The sequence below is a fragment of the Dasypus novemcinctus genome, chromosome 8 (genome assembly GCF_030445035.2).
Source record: "Dasypus novemcinctus isolate mDasNov1 chromosome 8, mDasNov1.1.hap2, whole genome shotgun sequence".
Lineage (NCBI taxonomy): Eukaryota > Metazoa > Chordata > Mammalia > Cingulata > Dasypodidae > Dasypus > Dasypus novemcinctus.
The window spans coordinates 63819738-63842240 of NC_080680.1; the positions used below are offsets into that span (position 1 = coordinate 63819738).

The window sequence follows — 22503 nt, forward strand, 5'->3', positions numbered from 1 at the left end:
AGACAATTTTTTTCCTCATACTTTCATGTGAAAAAAAAGGGAGATGGGAAGATCTATAAATTAAACAGTTTTGACTAATTGCAAGATGTCGAGCTTATTTGGATACCAATTCAAGCAAACAAACTCTAAACACAAAAAGGAAATTTATGACATTTTGGTTCTACTGGAAATTTGCCCAATGACTAGATATTTGATATTTAGAATTATTGATTCATTTAAATGTGATAATGGGATTTTAGTTGTGTTCTGAAAAAGTCGCTATTTTTTAGAGATTCATATTGAAATATCTACAAATGAAATAATATGATTTCTTAGATTTGATTAAAAATTCTTCTGGGGAGGAGAAAGTAGATGGGGCTATAGATGAAACGAGATTGGTCATGAGTTAGTAATTGTTGAAGCTGAGTGATGAAAGAGGGGGGTGTTGTTATATTAGTCTGTATAGTTCAAATTCTCCGTAATAATAGATGACCAAAAGGAAAAAATCAAGCATATACTAACCCTGGAAAGATTCTCTAAAGAAAGAAGAGAGACCAAGTGGCTACTAATATGCCCATAGGTAGATGAGGATAAAGAGATGGGCAGTTCATAAGAAGCCACCATTCCACCAAACCTTTGATTTTTGGAAAAACTATGAAACTCATTAGTTTTACTACACTACACAAGGACTATAAATGACTCATCCCAAAAAGCAGACAGGGGACTTGTTGCAAGTCTGAAAGTTTCTGAACAGTAAAGGCAAACTCTGTAAGGTAAACAAGAGTAAGTGTGCTGACCCTGCCTGACTCTGACCTAAGGTTATCAGACAACCCAGAACTTTAAAATAACCCATCACAAGATTAGCAACAAGTTTGGTGTTCACATTTAATAAAAGCAATCCTGTAAAATAATGGGAAAGGGGAGGACATGTGAAAATTAAGAGAACTTTTCATAGCACTGAAAAATATGTCAGGTCCACCGTGAATTTGTCAGATATGAAAAAATTTTAAACTAGTGTGGACTCTCAACAAGACTCTGCATTCATTCCCAACACAATCTAAAATTAGGCCAAATGGAAAATGGCATTTTAAAAATACATGCAGGAATTTAAAAAGATATTTTGGCCACGGATTACAAATCACTTCCTATACCACAGCTTCCCTCTCAATCTTAACAAGAACAACTATCAAAATCAAGTCTTCACAGAATACAATTCTTAAAATGGAAAGTCTTCATCGATGACATCATTATTATTTTTGCTTGAACTAATACCTGAATGGCACTGTTTCAACTATTATCTAATTAGGCAGGTATTATTAGAAACCACAATAATAGTTCACCACACTAAGCTAAACTTGTCTAGCCTTTTGATCCCAAGTGTGTGCTCTTTTGACTATCTCCCATCCCTCCTGGAAACACAGAGGTAATTTATTAGCCAGATACAGCTACATTCTAAGACAAGGGAGTTCTAACGTCCTTCTTACAGGTCCTTCATGAATGCAACCTTTAGACAATACAATACATTAGAGAGCAGCTCTCACAGTAACACTGACCGTATCCTTTCCCCCAGAATGAGGTATGTAAAACAACCTACTAAGATGGTCCACTAGTGAACAAGTCCCATTGAATAGACTCTGAGGCGCTACAGCTTGTCAGTACTTTCTGCTTCTTAGAAAATGAGGCACAGGAAACATGAATAAATATGCATTTCAGAAATCATACCTAAGTCTTCCTGTACCCATTATTCATAGTCAAATATCTTATTTCTTTTTTCAAACAAATCAATTTAATTGATGAATATTAATAAAGCATAAATCCATCCAAAGTGTACAATCAATGGTATTTGGTATAATCACATAGTTGTGCAGTCATCGCGGCAATCATTTTTAGAGTATTTTCATTATTCCAGTAATAATCATAATAAAAAAATAGAAAACAAACAAAACTTATCACTTCTCAATCTGTTTCCACTCCCATACATAGCTGCTATTCTGTTTCCTTCTCTCTAGTATATTTGTATTTATATTTTATAAGAACATTCTTATATCTGTATTATCACACATATTTGTATTTTAAATGAGGTTTCACTATGTTATACAGTCCCATGTTACGTTTTTTAGCTTCCCTTCTAGTAACATACATGACCTTAGACTTACCCTTTCAACCACAATCATATCCATATAAAATCTCTGCTAGTTACACATGCTACGATGTGCTTTCAACATTTCTATTCTTTTATACAGACTTACAATCAACCTTTTTATACCAATTCTGCACAGATTAACCCTCAGTTTTCCATTCTCTACCCTCATTCTATTTTCTGGTGACCTATATTCTAGTTATGAGTTTACACAATATATTTAGCTTATAATAGCACATATGGTACTTGTCCTTTTGTGTCTGGCTTGCTTCACTCAACATAATGTCCGCCAGGTTCATCCATGTTGTCATATGCTTCATGATTTTCATTTCTTCTTACTGGTGCATAATATTCTACTGTGTATATACATCACAGTTTATCCACTCATCAGTTAATGGATACCTGGGTTGTTTCCAACTCTTGGCGATCGCAAATAACGTTGCTATGAACATTGGTGTGCAGATGTCTGTTCATGTCCTTGCTCTCGGTTCTTCTGGATAATAACTAATATATACCAATATCAATTGCCAGGTCATGTGACAAATCTTTATTCCACTTCTTTAGGAATTGCCAGACATCTTCCACAGTGGCTATACCATTCTACATTTCTACTAACAGTGAATAAGTGTTCCTACCTCTCCACATCCTCTGCAACACTTACAATTTTCCAGTTTTTTAATAGTGGCCAGTTTAATAGGTGTAAAATGTTATCTCATTGTAGTTTTGATTTGCATTTCCCTAATCACTAGTGATGTTGAAGATTTTTCCATATGTTTCTTTGCCATTCGTATTTCTTCTTTGGACAACTGTTTTTTTCCATGTCTTTTGCCCATTTTTTTAATGCCCCCCCCCGTGGCTTTTTTGTATGTGTGTGTGCTGTCTGCTCCCTGTGTCCATTCTGTATGTTCTTCTGTGTCAGTATTTATTTCCCCTCCCCCTTGTGGCTTGCTTGCTGTCTCTTCTCTGTGTCCATTTGCTGCAGTCTGTTCTGTGTTCTCACTTGTATCCCTTCTTTTTGTTGCATCATCTTGCTGAATCAGCACCCTGTGGCACTTGTGGGCCGAGTGGCGCTCTGCAGCCTACAGGCGAGCCTGCCTTCACAAGGAGGCACCATGATGCGAACTGAAGGCCTCCCATATTGTAGACAGGAGCTCATCTAATTGAGCCACAGCCGCTTCCTTGCCCATTTCTTTTTATTGTTGCATTGCATGATCTCTTTATATATCATGAATATTAAACCCTTATCAGATTATGTGATTGCCAAATATTTTCTCCTATTGAGTTAGCTGCCTTTTCACCTTTTTGACAAAGTCCTTTGAGATACAAAAAAAAAGTGTTGAATTTTGAGGAGGTCCCATCTAACTATTTTTTCTTTAGTTACTCGTGCTTTGGGTCTAAAGTTGTAAAAAAACTACCACCTACCACAAGATCTTGAAGACGTTTATCTACATTTTCTTCTAGGAGTTTCATGGCTGTTGCTTTTCTATTTTGGTCCTTGATCCATTTGGAGCTAATTTTTGTATATGGTGTGAGATAGGGTCTTCTTTCTTTCTTTTGGATATGGCTGTCCAGTTCTCCTAGCACCATTTGTTGAATAGACTGTTCTGGCCCAGCTGGGGGGGCTTGACTGCCTTGTCAAAAATCACTTGACTGTAGATGTGAGGGTCTATTTCTGATTTCTTGATTCAGTCCTTTGGTCAACGTGTCTGTCTTTATGCCAGTACAATGCTGTTTTGTTTTGTTGGTTTTGTTGTTGTTGTTGTTTTTACCACTATAGCTAAAGTAATATGCTTTAAAGTCAGGAAGTGAGAGTGCTCCAATTTTATTCTGCATTTTTAAGGCATTTTTGGCTATGCCCCTTAGCCTTTCAAATAAATTTGATAATTGGCTTTTCAATTTCTGCCAAAAAAAAAAAGCTGTTGAAATTTTTACTGTGATTGCATTGAGGCTGTAAATTAGTTTGGGAAGGATTGATATCTTAATGATATTTAGTCTTCCAATCCAGGAATACAGAATGTCCTTCCATTTATTTAAGTCTTCTTCAGTTTCTTGTAGCACTGTTCTGTAGTTTTCTGACTACAGGTCCTTTATGTCCTTGGTTAAGTTTATTCCTAAATATTTGATTATTTTAGTCCCTATTATAAATGGAATTTTCCCCGCTTTTGTCAACCATAGTAATAAAAAAGCTACTATTTTCGTGTATTAATCTTGTATCCTCCCACTTTGCTGAACTTGTCTATTAATTCTAGTAGCTTTGTTGCGTATTTTTCAGGACTTTCTAGATATAGGATCATATCATTAGAGAACAGTGCAAGTTTTACTTTTTTCTTCCAATTTGGTACCTTTTGTTTCTTTATCCAGTCTAATTGCTCTAGCTAGAACTCTTAGCACATTATTGAATGACAGAGGGCACCCTTGTCTTTTTCCTGATGTCAGCAGGAAAGCTTTCAGTCTTTCACTGTTGAGTGCAATGCTGTAGGATTTTCATATATTCACTTTACCATATTGAGAAAGCTTCCTTTTATTCCTATTTTTTGAGTGTTTTTATCAAGAAAGAGTGCTAGTGCTGTATTTTGTCAAATGCATTTTCTGCATCAATCAAGAGGATCATGTGATTTTTCTTCTTCAATTTATTGATGTGGTTTATTACACCAACTGATTTTCTTATGTTGAACCACCCTTGCATACCTAAGATAAAACCCACTTGACTGTGGTGTATAATTCTTTTAGTGTGCTTTTGGATTCAGTTTGCAAGTATTTTGTTGAGGATTTTTGCATCTATATTTACTAGAGATAATGATCTATAATTTTCTCTTTTCGTAGGATCTTTATCTGGTTTTGATATTAGGGTGATATTGGCTTCATAGAATAAGTTTTGTAGCATTCTTTACATTCAATTTGTGGAAGAGCTTGAGCAAGATCAGTATTAGATCATTTTTTAATGATTGGTAGAATTCACCTGTAAAGCCATCTGGTCTCAGGCTTTTCATCTTTGGGAGGTTTTTGATGACTGTTTTAATCTTTTCACTTGTGATTGGTTTGTTAAAGTCTTCTATTTCTTCTCATGTCAGTGTGGGTGGTTCATGTGTTTCTAGGAATTTGTCCATCTTGTCTAAATTGTCTAGTTTTTTGGTATACACCTGTTCATAGTATCTTCTTATGATCTATCTTATTTCTGCGGGGTCATTGGTAATGTTCCCTCTCTCATTTCTGATTTTATTTATTTGTGTCTTGTCTCTTCTTTTCTTTTTTTCCCCTTCCAAAATGTCAAAGGAAGCCATATGGTAGGAAAGTTAATATTGTAATTTGAAAAATGTTTTTCTCAAATGGGTTTACTCAGAATCATGGTGACTTTAATTTGATGTGATTTCTCTATCAACAAGGCTTAATCAGTGACAGAACAAAAAGCTTGGGTTTTGGCCTTTATCAGACCTGGATTCAAATTCTAGCTCTGCCCCTTCCAGGAAAAAGCTATCTCCTCATTGAGTTGAGTTCAGTAAGACTCTCTCATTCCCAATAAAGTAGTTTGATAAATAATTGGATGGATTCACTTATAAGAGCTTTATTCATTTTCAGTAAGGACTATACAGAATTGTTTTACATTTGTAGTCAGTTGTTTGTTTGTTTTTTTCCAGGTTGCTCCCTCCTGCCCATGCCAACCCTCATCTTCACCAACTGTGCCATCCTTCCTTCAGCTTAAATCCTAATTTTGTACCATCTGTACCACTTAGTACAGTGCTTGTATATTGAAAGACCCTATTTCATAATTTTAAATGATATTCAACGTCACTCAAGTAATCAAAGAATATTAGAATTAAGAAGCATTTTAGAAGAAAAAAATTTAATTACTAAAAGTGGCATGAATGTTTATCATTTTTTCCCTTTACCTGTCTTCTATATCTTTTTTTATTAATTAGAAGGGCCACCTAATAAAGCAAGTGTCAGCAACTTAATTTTTTAAAGCACTATGATTCTAAACATTGAGGTCCCAAATTAAATAAATACCTCATTTATTTAAAATAATTTTGTGGGCCACATACAAACATTTCTCACTCCGACCCATGACTAAGAAAGGCAAGGAATTTTATTTTCTGTGTCACTGACTTTAAATATTTCTCCCTATCCCAGACCCCACCACCATGCCCCCATCCTCTATCTTCAGAATTCAAAGGCAAAATAAAATCTGTCATCTACGAACACTGCAGTAAATGCTTCTCCATTTTTTCCAGCATAATAGAAGAATCTTTGATTTTATCTGTGAACATCTCACTGTGCAGTCACCTTTAGTGACCTAAAGAAGCCTCTTAGGAGTGACTTCTCTTTGTGGATTTTGACACTGCCTCAAAAGTTTGCACTCATAAATTGTTACCTGCTGAGAACAATTTCTCAGACTTGGTTAAATAAGTACATAGACACTAAAAGAAAAACACCTTTTTCCTGTGCCATTGCATAACTTATCTCTTAACTCAAAGAAAGTACATCTACATTTTGAATAATTTAGAGAGATTATAAAATGTAAATAAAAGATTCAAAAGTAAGGAAATCTCCAAACTGGAAGACAGCGCTTGTTATTTGGTGGCACCTTCTGGGAAAGCTTGATATTGCAGCTCAGCTCTGTTAAACATAAATTCCCATGCAAAAGCAAGTGGGAAAAATTCTGGGAGCATGGAAAAAGTGCTGATGATACATTATGATAATATGTAACCCAGAACTAAAGAGACTGTTTGAAGTTATAATACATGAGGAGAACCTATCATTTCCTGAAGACAGCCAGTGGAGCCCAATTCCATAGGTCAAGGAAATAAAAATCATAAATGGAACAAGGATATGGGGCATTAGAGGCTATCACAACAGTGATACCAACTTCTTGAAGTACATCTCTGCAGGTTTTATTTTGTTTTGTTTTGTTTTGTTTTTTAGGAGATACTGAAAATTGAACCCGGGATCTCATACATAGGTGCTCAACCACTGAGCTATACCCGCTCTCCCATCTCTGAAGTTTAAATATGAATTTATGGAATAATAAGGTTTGTTTTACCCTAAAACTCCCTACCAAGTCAGATGATGTTGGGATCAAATCCTGTCTCCACCATTTTAAACATGGCTACCTTGAACAAATTTCTTAACGTTTGAGCCTCAGTTTCCACACCTATAAAAGGATGATAATATTAGCACTTATTTCAAAAAGTTGTATTGAGGATTAAATGAGTTAAAACATTAAAGTGATTAGAATGGTGAGTAGCTTATAGTACAGCATCCAAAAAAAGTTTAGCCATGGTTATAAGGAATCACTATGGTATGGTAAAGCAGGTCTTGCAAAGATCATATTGAGTGTTGAGTCATGTCTTTGGCTTTGTATCTAAAGATGGCAGATGGGGCAATCATATAAAAAACATGGGTCCTAGATTAAGAAAACAATATTGTGCTGACTAGGACATGCAGTTCTCTTTAGAAGGCTTATGGAATTTAATGGGAAAGAGATACTGGCTTAATACAAATGAGTGAAAATGTTGAGTTTTTGGCAACTGTTCATAGCAAATAATCAACTCTGCAATAATAAAGCTCCCCTGTCTGTTCACAATCCTTAGCTATCCAAAGGCTTCTAAGGAATTACTTTAACTAAAAAATTGAGAAACCACACCAGGTTTAGTATAGTACAGAATAAACAAGGAAAAAGTGCCCCTAATTCGTTTTTTTATAAAAAGGTTCTTTTAACTCCTTCATATCTCTTTTTGGAATAGGACAGAAATGTGGATGAATATGTGAATAGCTTGCTGGAGAGACTGTATCCTCCTCAATCTGATCACATCTAATACAGAAAATCAACAAGAAAATCATTAGAGAATGGGTGTCAGATGACATATCTGCATGCACCTAACAAGTTAACTCTCTTTCGATTGTTTTAATTAACGGTCTTTACTGAACTAAATCTACCACAGGAAGAATTGCAACCCTCCAAGTATTTTTACCTCAAGTTAAAAAGCACAGGGAACAGGAGCCCAGAATGAGAACCCCCCAGGAGAGCCAGGGTAGCCCTTTAATGAATGGCCTCTCCAGCTGCTCACTCACCATACTTAGAGACTTTACAGCACTTGCATGTGATGGAATTACAAGTCATTAAAAAGCCACTTTGAAAACACAATAAAGACCTTCTTCTCTGACTGCCTTCTCTGACAACCTTCCATCACATAAAAACCTAAGGCCAATGCTTCAACAGCAGGACGTTTACTGCCAGCTCCAGACAGTTTAAGCAGGGCAATGAACAGGGTGGGGTGGGAGGAAATGAAGCACAACAAAAGAAGGGAAGTTTTCTTTTTCCTGTGCCTTCCTTTTTTTCTTTTCGAAAGAACTTTTGCTAAGGCAGTTTGAAGTATTTAGCCTGTATCTGAATCACCAGCCCACCACTGAGTAAAAGCTACCAACTGATAAGATTTCATCTTTCTCCTTTAAGAAGATTTTATCCAAGAAAACACTTAGGTAAGTAGGCCAAAATTATCCAAAGACCTGCAAATTGATATATGTAACATTTTACCAAATATAATCTGCCCAATTTCAAGGAAAGATAACTAAAAGTTTTAACTCACTCATTTTAAATTACAATGAAATATCTACAAAGAAAGGCCAAAAAAAAAAAAAAAGGGAAGGCAATGATAAGGAAATTACTAACATAATCAAATCCTATTATAAATGGTTATTTACTTTGATTTTATTTACTGGTTTCGTCCTCATTCTCTGCTATGAATACAAAAGTTCCTAGTATTGCAAAACAAGATTAATTTCATACACTTCCCTTTAGAAGCAGAGTTCCATAAGGAAAAAAATCAGTCAATCAATCAAACAGAAACTTGGAAATTACAGGAGTGGTGAAAGGTGTTTGGGTTCTCTGATTGTCAATTTTAGTTTAAACAAGTAATTAAGAGCCACAATTATAAATTTTTAGTAGACATTGATATATTCAGACCCTCACCCTTTTCACCTATTCATTAATGTTTGTCAGTAGTAAGAACAATCATTTTCCTAAATTCAGGGGACCACTGTGGCTCCAAAGAGGTGAAATCCTAAACCAAGAGCAGCTAGACTCTAATGGGAATTACTCAGGTGCTTGAACATAAAATACTCTTCAAGCTAACATTCATGGACATAGCAAGAACATTCCCTATCTTACTTTCTGTCTTTGCTAATTGCTCACTCACTGTAAAACAGCCTTTCTGCCTCCCTACCACTTATCCCCCACCTTTGGAATTCCTCTGTAGGGAAAAATTATTGATGTATTTTCATGTGATACTGGATCTTTAATATAGAAAAAGAACCATGTGAATTGATTATATGTTTCCTGATCCATGTTAATTATCCTATTTTTATTTTTATGTATAACCTGAAATCTAACTTAATTATGGAAAAGTGCCTTTAAAAAACTCTTCACTAAACTGTACTGAGGCATGATGTTTTCTTTACGGACACTCCAAGTAAATAAATATTTTTCCATAGCCCTTCGTAGTATTTCACACTTGTCTGATCTGCCACCCCAACCCCGTTCCCCCCAAATGAACATAAATCTGGCTCAGGTTCAAACAATGAAGCTGGAAGGACCCCAGAAAGATCAGGTCATCTGATCCCACTCAGATGAAGACATGCTCACAGTGAGGATAACATGAGTGGTGAATCCTGAAGTTGGCTAATGCCAGGGTCTTGCCCCAAGAAAGCAAAGGAGTTACTGACAGAGCTGAGGGTACAGGCTGCATAGTGTTTTCCTTTACAATTTCCTCCTGTTCCTTCCCTTCTTGTCCACAGAAGGGATGCCATGTAGGAGAAAATCCAAACAAAGGCTCTCTTGATTATTGGGTAAACAATCTCAACTATCTCTCTTATTTATATATTTTTAAAAATACTTAGATTATACAAATGTCCCATAAAAAATATAGGGGATTCACATATGCCCCATTCTCCACACCTCCCACATTTTCCCACATTACAACATCCTTCATTAGTGAGGTACATTCATTGCAATTGATGAACACATTTTGGAGCATTGCCATTAAGCATGGATTAAAGTTTACATTGTAGTTTATACTCTTTCCTGTTCAATTCTGTAGGTTATGGCAAGATTTATAATGGCCTGCACCTGTTCTTGCAATGTCATTCCCAAGTCCCAAAACTGTCCCCGTATTATACCTGTTTTTCCCTCTCCCTGCCCTCAGAACTTCCAGTGGCCACTGCCTCCACATCAATGATATAATTTCTTTCACTGCTAGAATCACAATAAGTCTATAGTAGAATACCAGTAAGCCTACTTTAGTCCATAGCTCATTTCCAATCTTGAGGGTTCTGGGATGGTGATGTCCACTCCACGTCTAATTGAGAGGGGCCTGTGATCCCATAGGGCTGACGGATGGGACTCTCTTGCTTGTAGTTTTAGGCTCTTTCAGTTCATTACTGTAGTTGTCCATCATCACCTCTAAGTGAGTTGTCCTGGGTGAGACCAGTGAACTGGAGAGTAAGTGTCACAACTCCATGGAGATTCAGGGCCCAGCTGGCACATGGACAGCCCAAAGATTTAAGTCTCTTGGGATGAAAACTTCCACCTCTAGTCCTAATTATAGGTTCAAATAGAAGGACAGAAAAGCCACGTGTAGGGAAATCACAGCTGAGTCCAACTCTGTCACCCTGGGGAGCATAAACTCCAAAGTAGGGCCAACTGGGAAGGCACCAAACTCCTGAGCTATCTGCAATGACTATAGTGTCTGGATGTCTCCAGAGCCCTCAGGAGCCCCACTATGTTGGGTAGAGCCTACTTTGGCAGTCAAAGAGATCCTGCTGAGATGTACATAAGCATAACCTCTGAAATGACCTCCAGACTCACTCTGAAGTCACTTAGCCATATAACTTATTTGTCCCCCTTTTGGTCAAGTTCTTTTCCCAGTTGGCTTGCTAGTTGGTGCTTGATAGTAATCCCTCGGTGCCAGGGGGGCTCACCCCTGGGAATCATGTTCCTATGCATCTTGTCCTTCAGGGAGCGAAGCCTGGTGGTTGCCTTGGGTCCCAAGGGGAGGGGCAAGGAAGAATAGACCAGACGGCACAGAAGGCATTTTGGGGGAGATGGAGGTGTTCTACATGACCTTGCTCTGATGGATATAGCCCATGCTGAATTGCATCGAAGTTTATAAAAGTGTATAGTACAAAATGTAAACCATTTACCATGGTTGGTAGCAATGTACAGCAGTTGTAACAAATGTACCATCCACATATAAAAAGTTATTAATAGGGGAAGGGAGGAAAGGGGGAGGATGTTGGGGTATATGGGAATCCCCTATATTTGGTATGTGACTTTTCTGTAACCTAAAACTTCTTTGAGGACAAAATGAAAAAAAAAAAAAAAAAGACAGAAGAAAATGTCACTGTACATATAGGACAACAGATCTTACAGTAACGAAAGGCAAAAATGTCAAAAAAAATTGTTTAATATTTGTCATTACTATTATCCCAAATTTTTATTTTTTTATTTTCAAAAAACTTTTTTTAGTTTGTATTTTTAAAACCATTATTATTTCATTTTATTATTAATTGTATTTGGCTATTTTATTGGCTTCATTTTTTTTAAAATTTTATTTATTCATTTTTTAAAAAATATTACATTCAAAAAATATGAGGTCCCCATTCACCCCCACTGCCCCCACCCCAACACTCCCCCCCATAGTAACACTCTCCCCCATCATCATGACACATCCACTGCATCTGGTGAGTACATCTCTGGGCATCACTGCACCCCATGGCCTGTGGTCCACACCATAGCCCACACTCTCCCACGTTCCATCCAGTGGTATTGGCTTCATTTTTGAAGAAGTTTTAGATCACAGGAGAGTTACAATCGTGGCAGGGGAGGATCATTGGTGCAGGATATCAGTGATGGGGGATACATGGGAGGAAGTTCACCTGGCATACATATAAGGCATATAAATGTGTTCAAATGTTCATGGGGCATTATCATGATGGGTGGAAATTTACACAGTAACCAATGGAAAATCAAATTCTCATCCTGGGGAGCTCTGCCACATTCTCTAATAGATCAGCAAGAATTCCCTGAGTACAAGGGTAATGACAAGTGAAGGAGGATGGTCCATTGACCAGACCTTGATTCTGATGGCTGTATGAACCTTCACTCTTAAAATCGAAACTTAGCCTAGTATTATAGGGTGCCTAAGAGTTGCTTCCTGGGAGCCTCCTTGTTGCTCAAATGTTGCCTCTCTCTAAGCAACACTCAGCATAGAAATACATTACCTTCCCACTAGCATGGATCAACTATCTCTTTTGCTCTTCTGCTCACAGAGAATTCTTCTGGGCACTGGTTACTTGAAAACACTTTTATCTATTCACTTCTGCTGTATCAGATACAATTAGAGAAAGAAACCAACAGCAGTAACAGTAAGAGTATCACTATAATCAGAAGACTGATAAAGTAAGTATACTCATTGGGTTTTATATCCAGATAATACCCAACAGTCTTCAGGGGCTTTCTTTCCAAAGAGAGGCAGAGCACATCACAAAAACTCCTGTAATAATCACTGGATAGGTGGCTCTAATATATCATGTACTGTGTTGAAAATTCACTATGTATTATCAAAAATTAAAATTTTCACTTTATTCCAGAAGATTTTTTTCAAGGTTTTACTTTGGATAAATACACTGAGTTGGTCAAGAATTTCATTAAAAGAAAAGCCATACCTTATGTAAATCATATACAGAAGGAGGGAGCAAGAGTTAACAAAAGGAAAATAAATAAAATTACCTAAAGTGTGAGATCATCTGTGATAATTTCACATAGAAGGACCATTTAAAAGTGCTTTATGAATGCTATTTGATCCTCTCACAAGTCACCAAACATTCTAAAAAAGGTACCTTTCAAACTTTTAACCATGAGCTACTATAAGAAACAAACAGTCTGCTCTGAAATAAAAATTATCACAAACCTTTACTTACCCAAAATAATTACAATGTATTCTGATTTTATTTGTAATGCTTATGATGACATGCTAATTGATTTCATGGCTCATCAATAAATCACAACCCATAATTTGAAAAGCTCTGTTGGGAATCTCAACCTTTCAGAAGATAGGAAAAACAAAGTTGCTAAACTTGACAATCTTGATAGATTAATCATACTCCAACAGCATCAAAGAATATTTCAGGGTAATTTGAATCAAGGCAAACATACAGAAAAGTTTCAAATAGCATCTGCATTAAGAGTAAGCTTCTTTCTTTTCTTTTCTTTTTTTAAGAATAAGTTTCTGCTTAAGAGGAGAAGTAAGAAGCAATGGAGCATAAATGAATGTTTGAGATACAGGGATAAACCCCATCAACTCTCATCTCCATTCCACGAACCATCACTATAAAGCCTTTTTCAAACCCTGGAACAAATTACCCAATCTCCAGTATTTTATAAGCCACTCTGTTCCAAAGTGATCTATTAACATGCCAATATTGGCCATAGAAAGCAGTGGGGAAGGAGACTACTAGGGGTACTGACATCATATCCTGACCCTGGCTAGCTTTCTACCCAAAACAGTGACTGAAGAATGCCAAAGTCAGGGAAAACGTGAGGAGGAGAAAACTCACAGTGAATTATATCTGTTCTTCAGAAATAGAAGCAAATACCTTTTGAATTACTAACAGTCCTGTCTCTAGTAGTGTAAGAATTCTTACATAGGTAGTAGGTTAGGACAAATAATCTAAAAATCTGTTCCAAGTCTGAGATATCTGTAACTATATGTCTAAATCTCAACCTCAAAGAGCTTTTTTTTTAATGGTGTTAGATGGTCAGATAGTTGGGCACCCACAAAGAATAATTCTACCCATCAGCCAAAACTTGTAATGAAGAACACACACTCCACCCCTTTCCAATCAGTGGCTGTACATTCAAAGAACAAACTAAAATATATCATTTTCAAAATAGTCACCTGGTTTCACAGGTGTATCCATATGTCCAAACTAACCAAATTACATACTTTAAACTTATAGTTTCTTGTTACATCAACTTTGCCTCAATAAAGTTGTTTAAAAAATACTATCATCAGCTTTCCATCTATATAAACAAATTAGTTCATTCCACAGATCAAAAGATCAATATTATGGTTGCATCCCAATATTTTGTTTTTCTATTTTGAATTTATGTTAAAATTTATGTTCCCTCATATTTAAGTTTTATTGCATTCTTCTCACTTTCCTAAATCAGCCATCATTGAAAAGTATAATAACCAAGCTCTAATGAGCATCTACATTTTTCTGCTGCTATTCAAATGATTCATTATAATACTATGGAATATATCTTTAACAATTTTATTCACAGACTGAAAATCTGTAGATTCCTCAGTGATTTCATTTCCTTTTTTCCATTAGTTGAGACTCATTTCTACACTATATTTACTTCCATGCTACCATTTTATTGGTTCAACATTGAATTTCTCCACTATTTGTCATGAAGCTATCTGAAATAAGGGAGAGCAGGGAAATCAACAAGACTACTCACATCAGATTTAGAGGACATATTCTCCTCCACGTCTGAATCATTGGGATCAACAATATCATCAAATGGCGGTAACGTTGATTTCTTCTTCTCTGACGTTTCACTTTCAATTTTGACCTTTCCCATCTTGACATGAGATTTATCTTTTATCTGTTTTTTGTCAGCAGAACAAGTGAGTATCAGTGGAGGAGCACTAGAAAAACTTTTAAATAAAGCCTCTGAGCTATTTTTTTTCCTTTTTTTGGCTGAGAGTTCTTCGGAATCTGAAATGGGGGGCCTTTTACTAGGAGCCTTCTTATCTTGCTGACCACTGGTGATGGTGAGTAAGTTACTGTCTGGTTTTGGCTCTTTTGACATGGGTTTAGGTTCCTTGAAGGCCATCTTAGGAACGATTTTTTCTTCTTTCAGTGGTTTATTTTCTTTGGGTTTCTTAGAGGATTCTTTGGAAGATTTGTTGTGATCCCTGGAAGGTTCTTTGAAGGCACTTTTATGTTCTCTGGAGTCTTTAGAAGGTTTTTCCTTGTGCTCCTTCATTAATTTGTGAGGCTTTGAAAAACTGTTACTGCTGCTGCTGCTGCTGCTACTGCTGCTGCTGCTGCTCCTGCTGCTGCTGCTGCTACTGCTGCTGCTACTGCTGCTGCTGCTACTGCTGCTGCTGCTGCTACAACTGCTGCTGCTGCTGCTGCTGGTGTGAATACTCCTATTAGGGTCCTGCAAAAAGGCAAGAAAGAAACGCAACCCTCAAAACTAAATATCAATCAAGAGTCACGAGCCAAGTTTCTTGAATTTGGTTTGCATAAAGGATCCTTTGATTACTCTCAAACTAATGTTTATATAAACTAGCTACAACTACATAACAGGTGGGAGGTAGGAATAGTGTATGTGAGAAACATAGTGAGAGTTACTATTATCAAGAAATTTAATGAGGCAAGCTGTTTTCCTTATCGTTAGAAACATGGGGGTTTAAAACATGTCAATTCAACACATGTTAACTAAATGCTTGTCCTAGAAGATAAAAATATGGACAACCCACAGCCCCCACTCTGGAGCAACAATGTATCTATGATCATAGTGGTTATAAAAGCCACCTGTAAAGTACTATGACAGCAAAAAGAGGGGACTAATTTTGTTGGGGGTATGGGAAAAGAGGAATTCATAAATTTATAGATAAGTAACACCTTAACTAGGTCCTGGAGGATAAGCAGGTGGTTACTAGAAAGAGAAGAACATCAGCTACTTGGAGACCAGGAACCAGAAATGAACTATAACAATGAGACAGCAAAGCACTGATTGTATCTGGGGAAATAGCAACCAGCTACCGCACAAGATTGAAAGGCAGGTAGAAAAATAGTCCAGCGTCACATAGCAAGGTCAGGTGATGGTAAACTTTAAATGGCTTTTCAATATAAGGAATCAGAAGGCCTAAAAAAAGAATGGAAATAATTCTCAATTTAAGATAAAAGGAAAATACTTTTATGCTATACAAAATATATCAATTAAGGAATATCTCTCACCAACTAGGACAAAAGAAAAAGAACATATCTAAATCAGAATAAAGATTTCACCTGAAAGTCAAATGGACTGAAACACTTTTAGCAATTCCTGTTGTGTAACATGAGAAAGGAGTTAGTTGCTGCCTATCCCATTTTAAATGTGTTTCCAATTTTTTCACTCGTGTAAATACTGCAGAATATACAACCTTTCTGTTTAGGAACGAATCTAAATCCCTACTTACCATATCTATGAACTGCTACTATTAATCATAAGAATAAGAAACAGAAGTCAATTCATCTGGATATGCAAAAATGTATATCAATACTAAAAGAAGAGCTTTTTCTTCTACCTCCTAGTGGAAGCAAAGATAAATAAATGTCCAAACTTTGCAACTAGAAATTACCTATTCAGACATTCTTATTAAGTTTTTTCTCTAACTCACTCACAACCCAAAGATATGCAAACAAAGTTTGTATTCCTTAAATATCTGACATAATATAGGAAAGATAGCAGGCAGTGGATATGTTTTTCACTTAAAAGAACAATCTATATTGGATATATGCAAAAAAAATACAAGCATATGCATCAGAAATTATTATCCCAAAATGAAATATCATCCTATGTTAATAGGAATGTGTTCTTCTTCTTAAAAATTTTTGTGCTATTTGTTCAACAACAAAGTAATATATACTAAACCATTCCATTTACTTTCTCAAATGAGCGTTTGCTTTCAAAATTCTAAAATGTATAAAGTTACCCAGCAAAGACATGCTTTTATGTATCAAACTAGATAATTCGTAACAAAACATCTTCATCTGAGATTTAAAAGCAGAATACTAAAGATAGAATTCATATTACTGAAACTTCATTATTTTATAAGTGCTATTACAAGACATTTCCTGGCATATTAAACAATACTATGAATAATTAAAATAAAGTATAATGGACAAACTAAATTAAGGAAGAACATTTTGAAATCTAATATCCTTGAGGTTTTTTTTTCCATCTTAATTGGTTTGCTGACTCACTGAATTTTAGCAATTTGCAACCAGCATTTTAATTATGGCTCTAGAACACCCAACTATTGCTGTTTAATATTCAACCTATATGAAGTATTACACATATTCTTATAAATGCAACTTATAAAAAACACAATTGTTAATCTAACAGTCTATTTACAAATGTTAGGCATTAAAACAACAGTAACATTCTAGCACCAGAAAAAAAATTGACAAAAATTTTACACTGTTACCTAATGTAATTAGGTTCTTTTCCCAATTACATTCATATAATGGTTGGTACAAAATTCCAGAAAATTAATAACTTTTTACTCTCATGTTTACTACTACCTTTTCACTCACCCCAATTCCAATCTTTTTTTTTTCTTTCTTTAGGAGGTACTGGAGCTTGAACCCAGGATCTTGTACATGGGAAGCAGGCATTCAACCACTGAGCTAGATCTACTCCCCAGTGAGAGTTGGTTTTTTTCTTTGTTTGTTTGATTTTGTTTTTAGGAGGTACCAGGGATCGAACCTGGGTCCTTGTACATGGAAAGCAGGCACTCAACCACTTGAGCTACATCTGTTCCCCTCAAATCCAATCTTGGTACAAGCAAGTTACCCCACCACTTTTGCTCCTTCCCCTCTCATTACCACCACCTCAAAATGCTCATTAAGGAGAGCAGCGTGAACATGGGGAAGCCAAAGAAAGCAAAGAAGTATGCGACCATGAAGTGAATGCTTAGTCTCAGAGATGAGAGGCTTAAAGAAAAGGCTAGATTAAAATCTAAAAAGAAAGAAAAGAAAGATCCAGTGCACTCAAGGACAGAGAAGTGTCCCAACACCCTTCCTGCTTTTGCTTCCAATATGATAAACAGCTGGGCCCACCTTGCCACATTCTGGTTGATATCAGCTTTTTCAACTTTTCCATTAAAGCCAGACTAGATTTAGTGCAGTCAATGGTAGATTGTATATGCCAAGTGCATCCCTTGTATAACTGACTATGTCATGGCTGAAACTGAGAAATTGGGGCAGAAGTATCAAGTGGCCCTAAGGATCGCCAAGGATCCAAGATTTGAATGATTACCACACATACACAAGGAAACCTATGTAGATGACTGCTTAGTACAGAGACTCAGCACAAGAGTTATATTGTGGCCACAGATGATCGGGACCTTAAGTGAAGAACACGAAAGATCCATGGAGTTCCTATCATATACGTTTCTAACCATAGTTACAACACCGAATGGATGCCAGATGATTATGGAGCCCTTGGTTCTAGTCCTTCCAAAACAAAGTCTCTCTGCTTCCTCCTACTGACTTTCTGTTATTAGTTCATTAAATAAGCACTGTTATAAGCTTATAGTCATTAGGTGCACTCCCTTTTTGATACTGTTCTGAAAAATATTGTGTATCATTTAAAAATCTCTTGCTTTTCTTTAATATAAATCAGATGCTCAGATGACTGTTCAGCTCACTCGATGGTCTTTGTTTTATATTCATTCAACAATTATTTATTAAGGTCTTATAAGGTGCTTAATACAATATGGTCCTTCCCTCAAGACTTAATATTTTAGTGGGGAAGAGGAACAGGTAAATGAATAAATACAGTAAAATAGTATGCTCGGGTAAAAGTATGGAGGGGTAGGATAATGGATATAAACATAAAAAGAATGATTTCTTTCTATCTGGTTGGGATGAGAGGGAAGAAATACTAGAGGTGGTAGTGTTTGACTTAATCTCTATGAGTCGGTACTATGTTGGAGTTCTCTGTGTGGGGCTGATAATATTTTTGCAACTCTCCTATAGGTTTAAAATTATTTCAAAATAAATTAAAAAAAAAAAAAAAGTAGGTTCTTGCCCTGAAAATGAGGCAAAGCAGATGAGGTATAGGAAGCCCAATGTTGCATGAAATAAATGTGTTTGTCCTATTCAGCCAACTGTCAGAAGGTTTAACATGGGAAACAATGGGGTGAATGAGTCTGCACCCATATCTGTGGCTACAGAGGTAGAAGATGGGAGGAGAGGGTCTTATACGGTATACTAAAGGGTTTGGTCAATAGGGACTTATCAAAATTTTAAATAGGGTGATTAATATAATATGCAATTAGAATTTTTAGATAATTACTAAGTAGTATAAGAACAGACAAATAGACTGTTGAAACAGAATAGAAAGTCCATAAACAAACCTATGTATTTATGGGTATTTGGCTTATTATGAAGGTGGTATTTCAGATCTGTGGGTTAAAAAACTGCATTAGAAGGCTGGATAGTATGGAGTCATTCTGCTAGGATTGGAATCCTGATTCTACCAATTAATATTTGTACAAATTAGGCAAACTACATAACCATGTGGTGCCTTACCTGCATGCTCTTTAAAATGTTTTGTTTGATCTTCAAAATAATCCTGATAATGTGGGATTAAATCAAACAGACCTGGTACAAGTAAACTGTCATTCAATAAATCTTAGTGATTATTAAAAAAAACAGCTCATTAAATGCCACTAAGTAATACAGATTAATTACCATTCAATGTGAAGTTTACACATGCTGTATAATTCAAATTCTCTTTGCCTGAGGTAGATTAGGACAAATGATATGAAGCAATTCAACCAATGAAGGCACTATACATATATCAAATTTCAAATATTTAAGGCAAATGACCGTTTAAATATAAATATACATGTATTTGTGCTAGCCTGGGGCTATAGGGTACAGTATTTTCTTATCCAATCAGATTCTACAGAATGCTTCCTTGTTTTAAGTTTTTTTAGAAGAACTGGTCTCTTTAATATATCATCTCTTTTAATACTACTTGTCAGCAACTCCAGTAGATGGTTTAGGAAAGGAAAAGATTGCAACTATTGACCAGAATAGTTTTTTGGTTATATATGGCTTCTGATTTCCATGTTTTTATTATGTCTGCTTCCACATATGACTGTAACTAAAAGCAGATTCCCTCTCCTGTTCCTGTTTTTCCCTCGAACTATCCTCTTATTTTTGGTCTCTGTCCCACTTTAACTGGCTTCAATGTCATGCAATATTTTCAGATCACTTACATTTTGTTCAATGAAATTTGCATTGGGACAAATATACTCTCCCAAAAGAGCTTATTTGTCTAAATTGCATCTTAAAAGAACATTCCCTAAAAATTGTGCAATAGTTCAAGAGATTATATGCATATGAGGGGGTTGGGAAAACCATGATAGTCAAAGACAGGCTTCCAAAATAGAAGTCTTTTCTATAATGTCATTAGATAGATGATAAATGGCACAGAGGGTTAAAATACCATCTGAGGCTATGAATGAAGTAATGAATGAAGTATGAATGAAGTATAAAAAGGTAGGATTCTGGGGGAAAAGAGTCTTGGATTTGACTTACCTTCTCTTCAAGCACAAATTCAAACCATTTACTTTTCTTGACCAGTCAGCTCTGGGGACCAGCAAGCATGGGCTTGGAAGAATGTGGCCATAGGCTCATGGATATCTGGAGTGTGAGAGGGCTACTGCTACAGGTCTTGCTTTGCTGTGGGCCCCACACTAGACCCAGAAGAGTTTTGCCTATAGATAACTGTAGAAGTATAGCCGAGCCTACTCGGTCCAGAGGCACTCAGATGGTGCTCAAGAGTCTCCCTACTCCTGAGGCTGGGGCAGGCAAGGAAGCCAGAAGGCACAGAGTCCTCCACGAGTATAGACAAGAAATAGACAACATATGTGCTGTTATGGCACAGGCTGAACCTCCTCTACATTCCATCACTTACCAGATTCCAACAATCTAAAGTCCCCTAACAGCTCAACCTGACCCAATGTGCATATAAACAGCATACCTAAAGGTGAAGGGAGGTGAGAAAGCAAACCTACCAGTTTGCTGGAGAAGACATGAAAAATTGAGGCCAAACGTAGTATGAACATTTAAGGAGAATCAAATAGAATATAGAATATAAAATCTGGAAAGAAAAAAACTATTATTAAAAAATACTATAATTAAAATTTTTAAATCCTCAAACTGAATAATTGAGTAGGTAAATTAAAAGAGAAGACAGACTCAACTTGGTGGCATGAAAGACCAACTGGTAGAAATTTCACAGCATGAAGTTAAAATATAAGATGAAAATCAAAATGGGAAAAGATAAAGAGATTTAAAGAACAGATCAAGGCAATGTACCAAGTCAGTCATAGGAAGAGACCCAGAATAGTCTTCAGAGGGAGGAAAAGGAAAAGATAGGAGCAATAGTTAAAGTAATACAGAAGAAAGTTTCTATGAACTAAAGAGTGAATTGCAACCTGACAAAGTTCACCAAAATTTAGGTAAGACTGATGAGAAAAGACAAATACCCAAGTACATCACAGAAAACTTCCCAAACTCTAAGGATAAAAACAAAAATTGACAAGTTACCATAAAGAATAATTATTTGGGGGAAGCAGATGTGACTCAAGTGGTTGAGAGCCTGCTTCCCATGTACAAGGTCCTGGGTTCAATCTCCAGTACCTCCTAAAAACAAAAACAAACAAACAAATGGAAAAAAAAACCAAAACCTATGCGAGGGAGCCAGTATAGCTTAGTGGCTGAGTGCTGGCTTCCCACATACAAAGTTCCAGGTTCAATTCCCAGGACTGGAACCTCAAAAAATAATAATTATTATCTGCAATTGAAAAATAATCAAGGGAGCAATGTAGCTCAAGTGGTTGAACGCCTGCTTCCCACGTATGATGTCCCAGTATCGATCCCTGGGACTCATTTAAAAAACAAAACAAAACAAAACAAAAACACTTTCCTAAGGGAGCAGATGTAGTTCAGTAGTTGAGTACATGCTCCCCATGTATGAGGTCCTGGCTCAATTCCCAATACCTCCTAAAAATAAAAAATAAAAGTAATCGAGCAGAGTGGTGTAGCTCGGTGGATGAGCGCCTGCTTTGCAGGCACAAGGTCCTGGGTTCATTCCATCCCTGGTACCTCCTAAAAAAATAAAAATATAACCAAATTGACATTTGTAATGGTAGAAGAAAAAACACTTAACTTCTAGACTACTGGGAGTAAAAGTAGTATAATACAAACATCCCCAAAACAGTCAGTATAAAAAAAGTATTTGCCAAAATTGAAGGACTCAAAAAGCTTACACCCACTGTTCTAAGAAAAGGACATGAGAAGATTCCAATCAAACAATAAGAGACTCACAGAAGAAACTTTTATGTATGGGAACACAGAGAGGAGAAGAAACAGGGCACCATGTACCTTGTACTTTGGGCAGAATTAAATCTAAATGGATAATAGACTATCTGAGATGTGTAATATAAGTCCTCAGTAAGAATTTCTGACACAAAAAAGACTAATAGAAATCTGGACCTAAAACACTAAATTATTTCCACAAAAATTTA

General features: G+C 36.2%; 1 protein-coding gene and 1 pseudogene across 2 annotated transcripts in view; one reads left to right on the forward strand and one right to left on the reverse strand.

Annotated features, from left to right (window-relative positions):
- Positions 1–22503, reverse strand: part of MLLT3 (MLLT3 super elongation complex subunit) — a 303624-nt gene that overhangs the window by 49592 nt on the left and 231529 nt on the right. For both annotated transcript variants that reach the window (XM_004446755.4, XM_004446756.4), the window contains exon 5: positions 14640–15347. In XM_004446755.4, the coding sequence (XP_004446812.1) occupies positions 14640–15347 (708 nt within the window). The remainder of the gene's footprint in view (positions 1–14639; positions 15348–22503) is intronic.
- LOC105744718 (rRNA-processing protein FCF1 homolog pseudogene) lies at positions 17732–18535 on the forward strand (annotated as a pseudogene).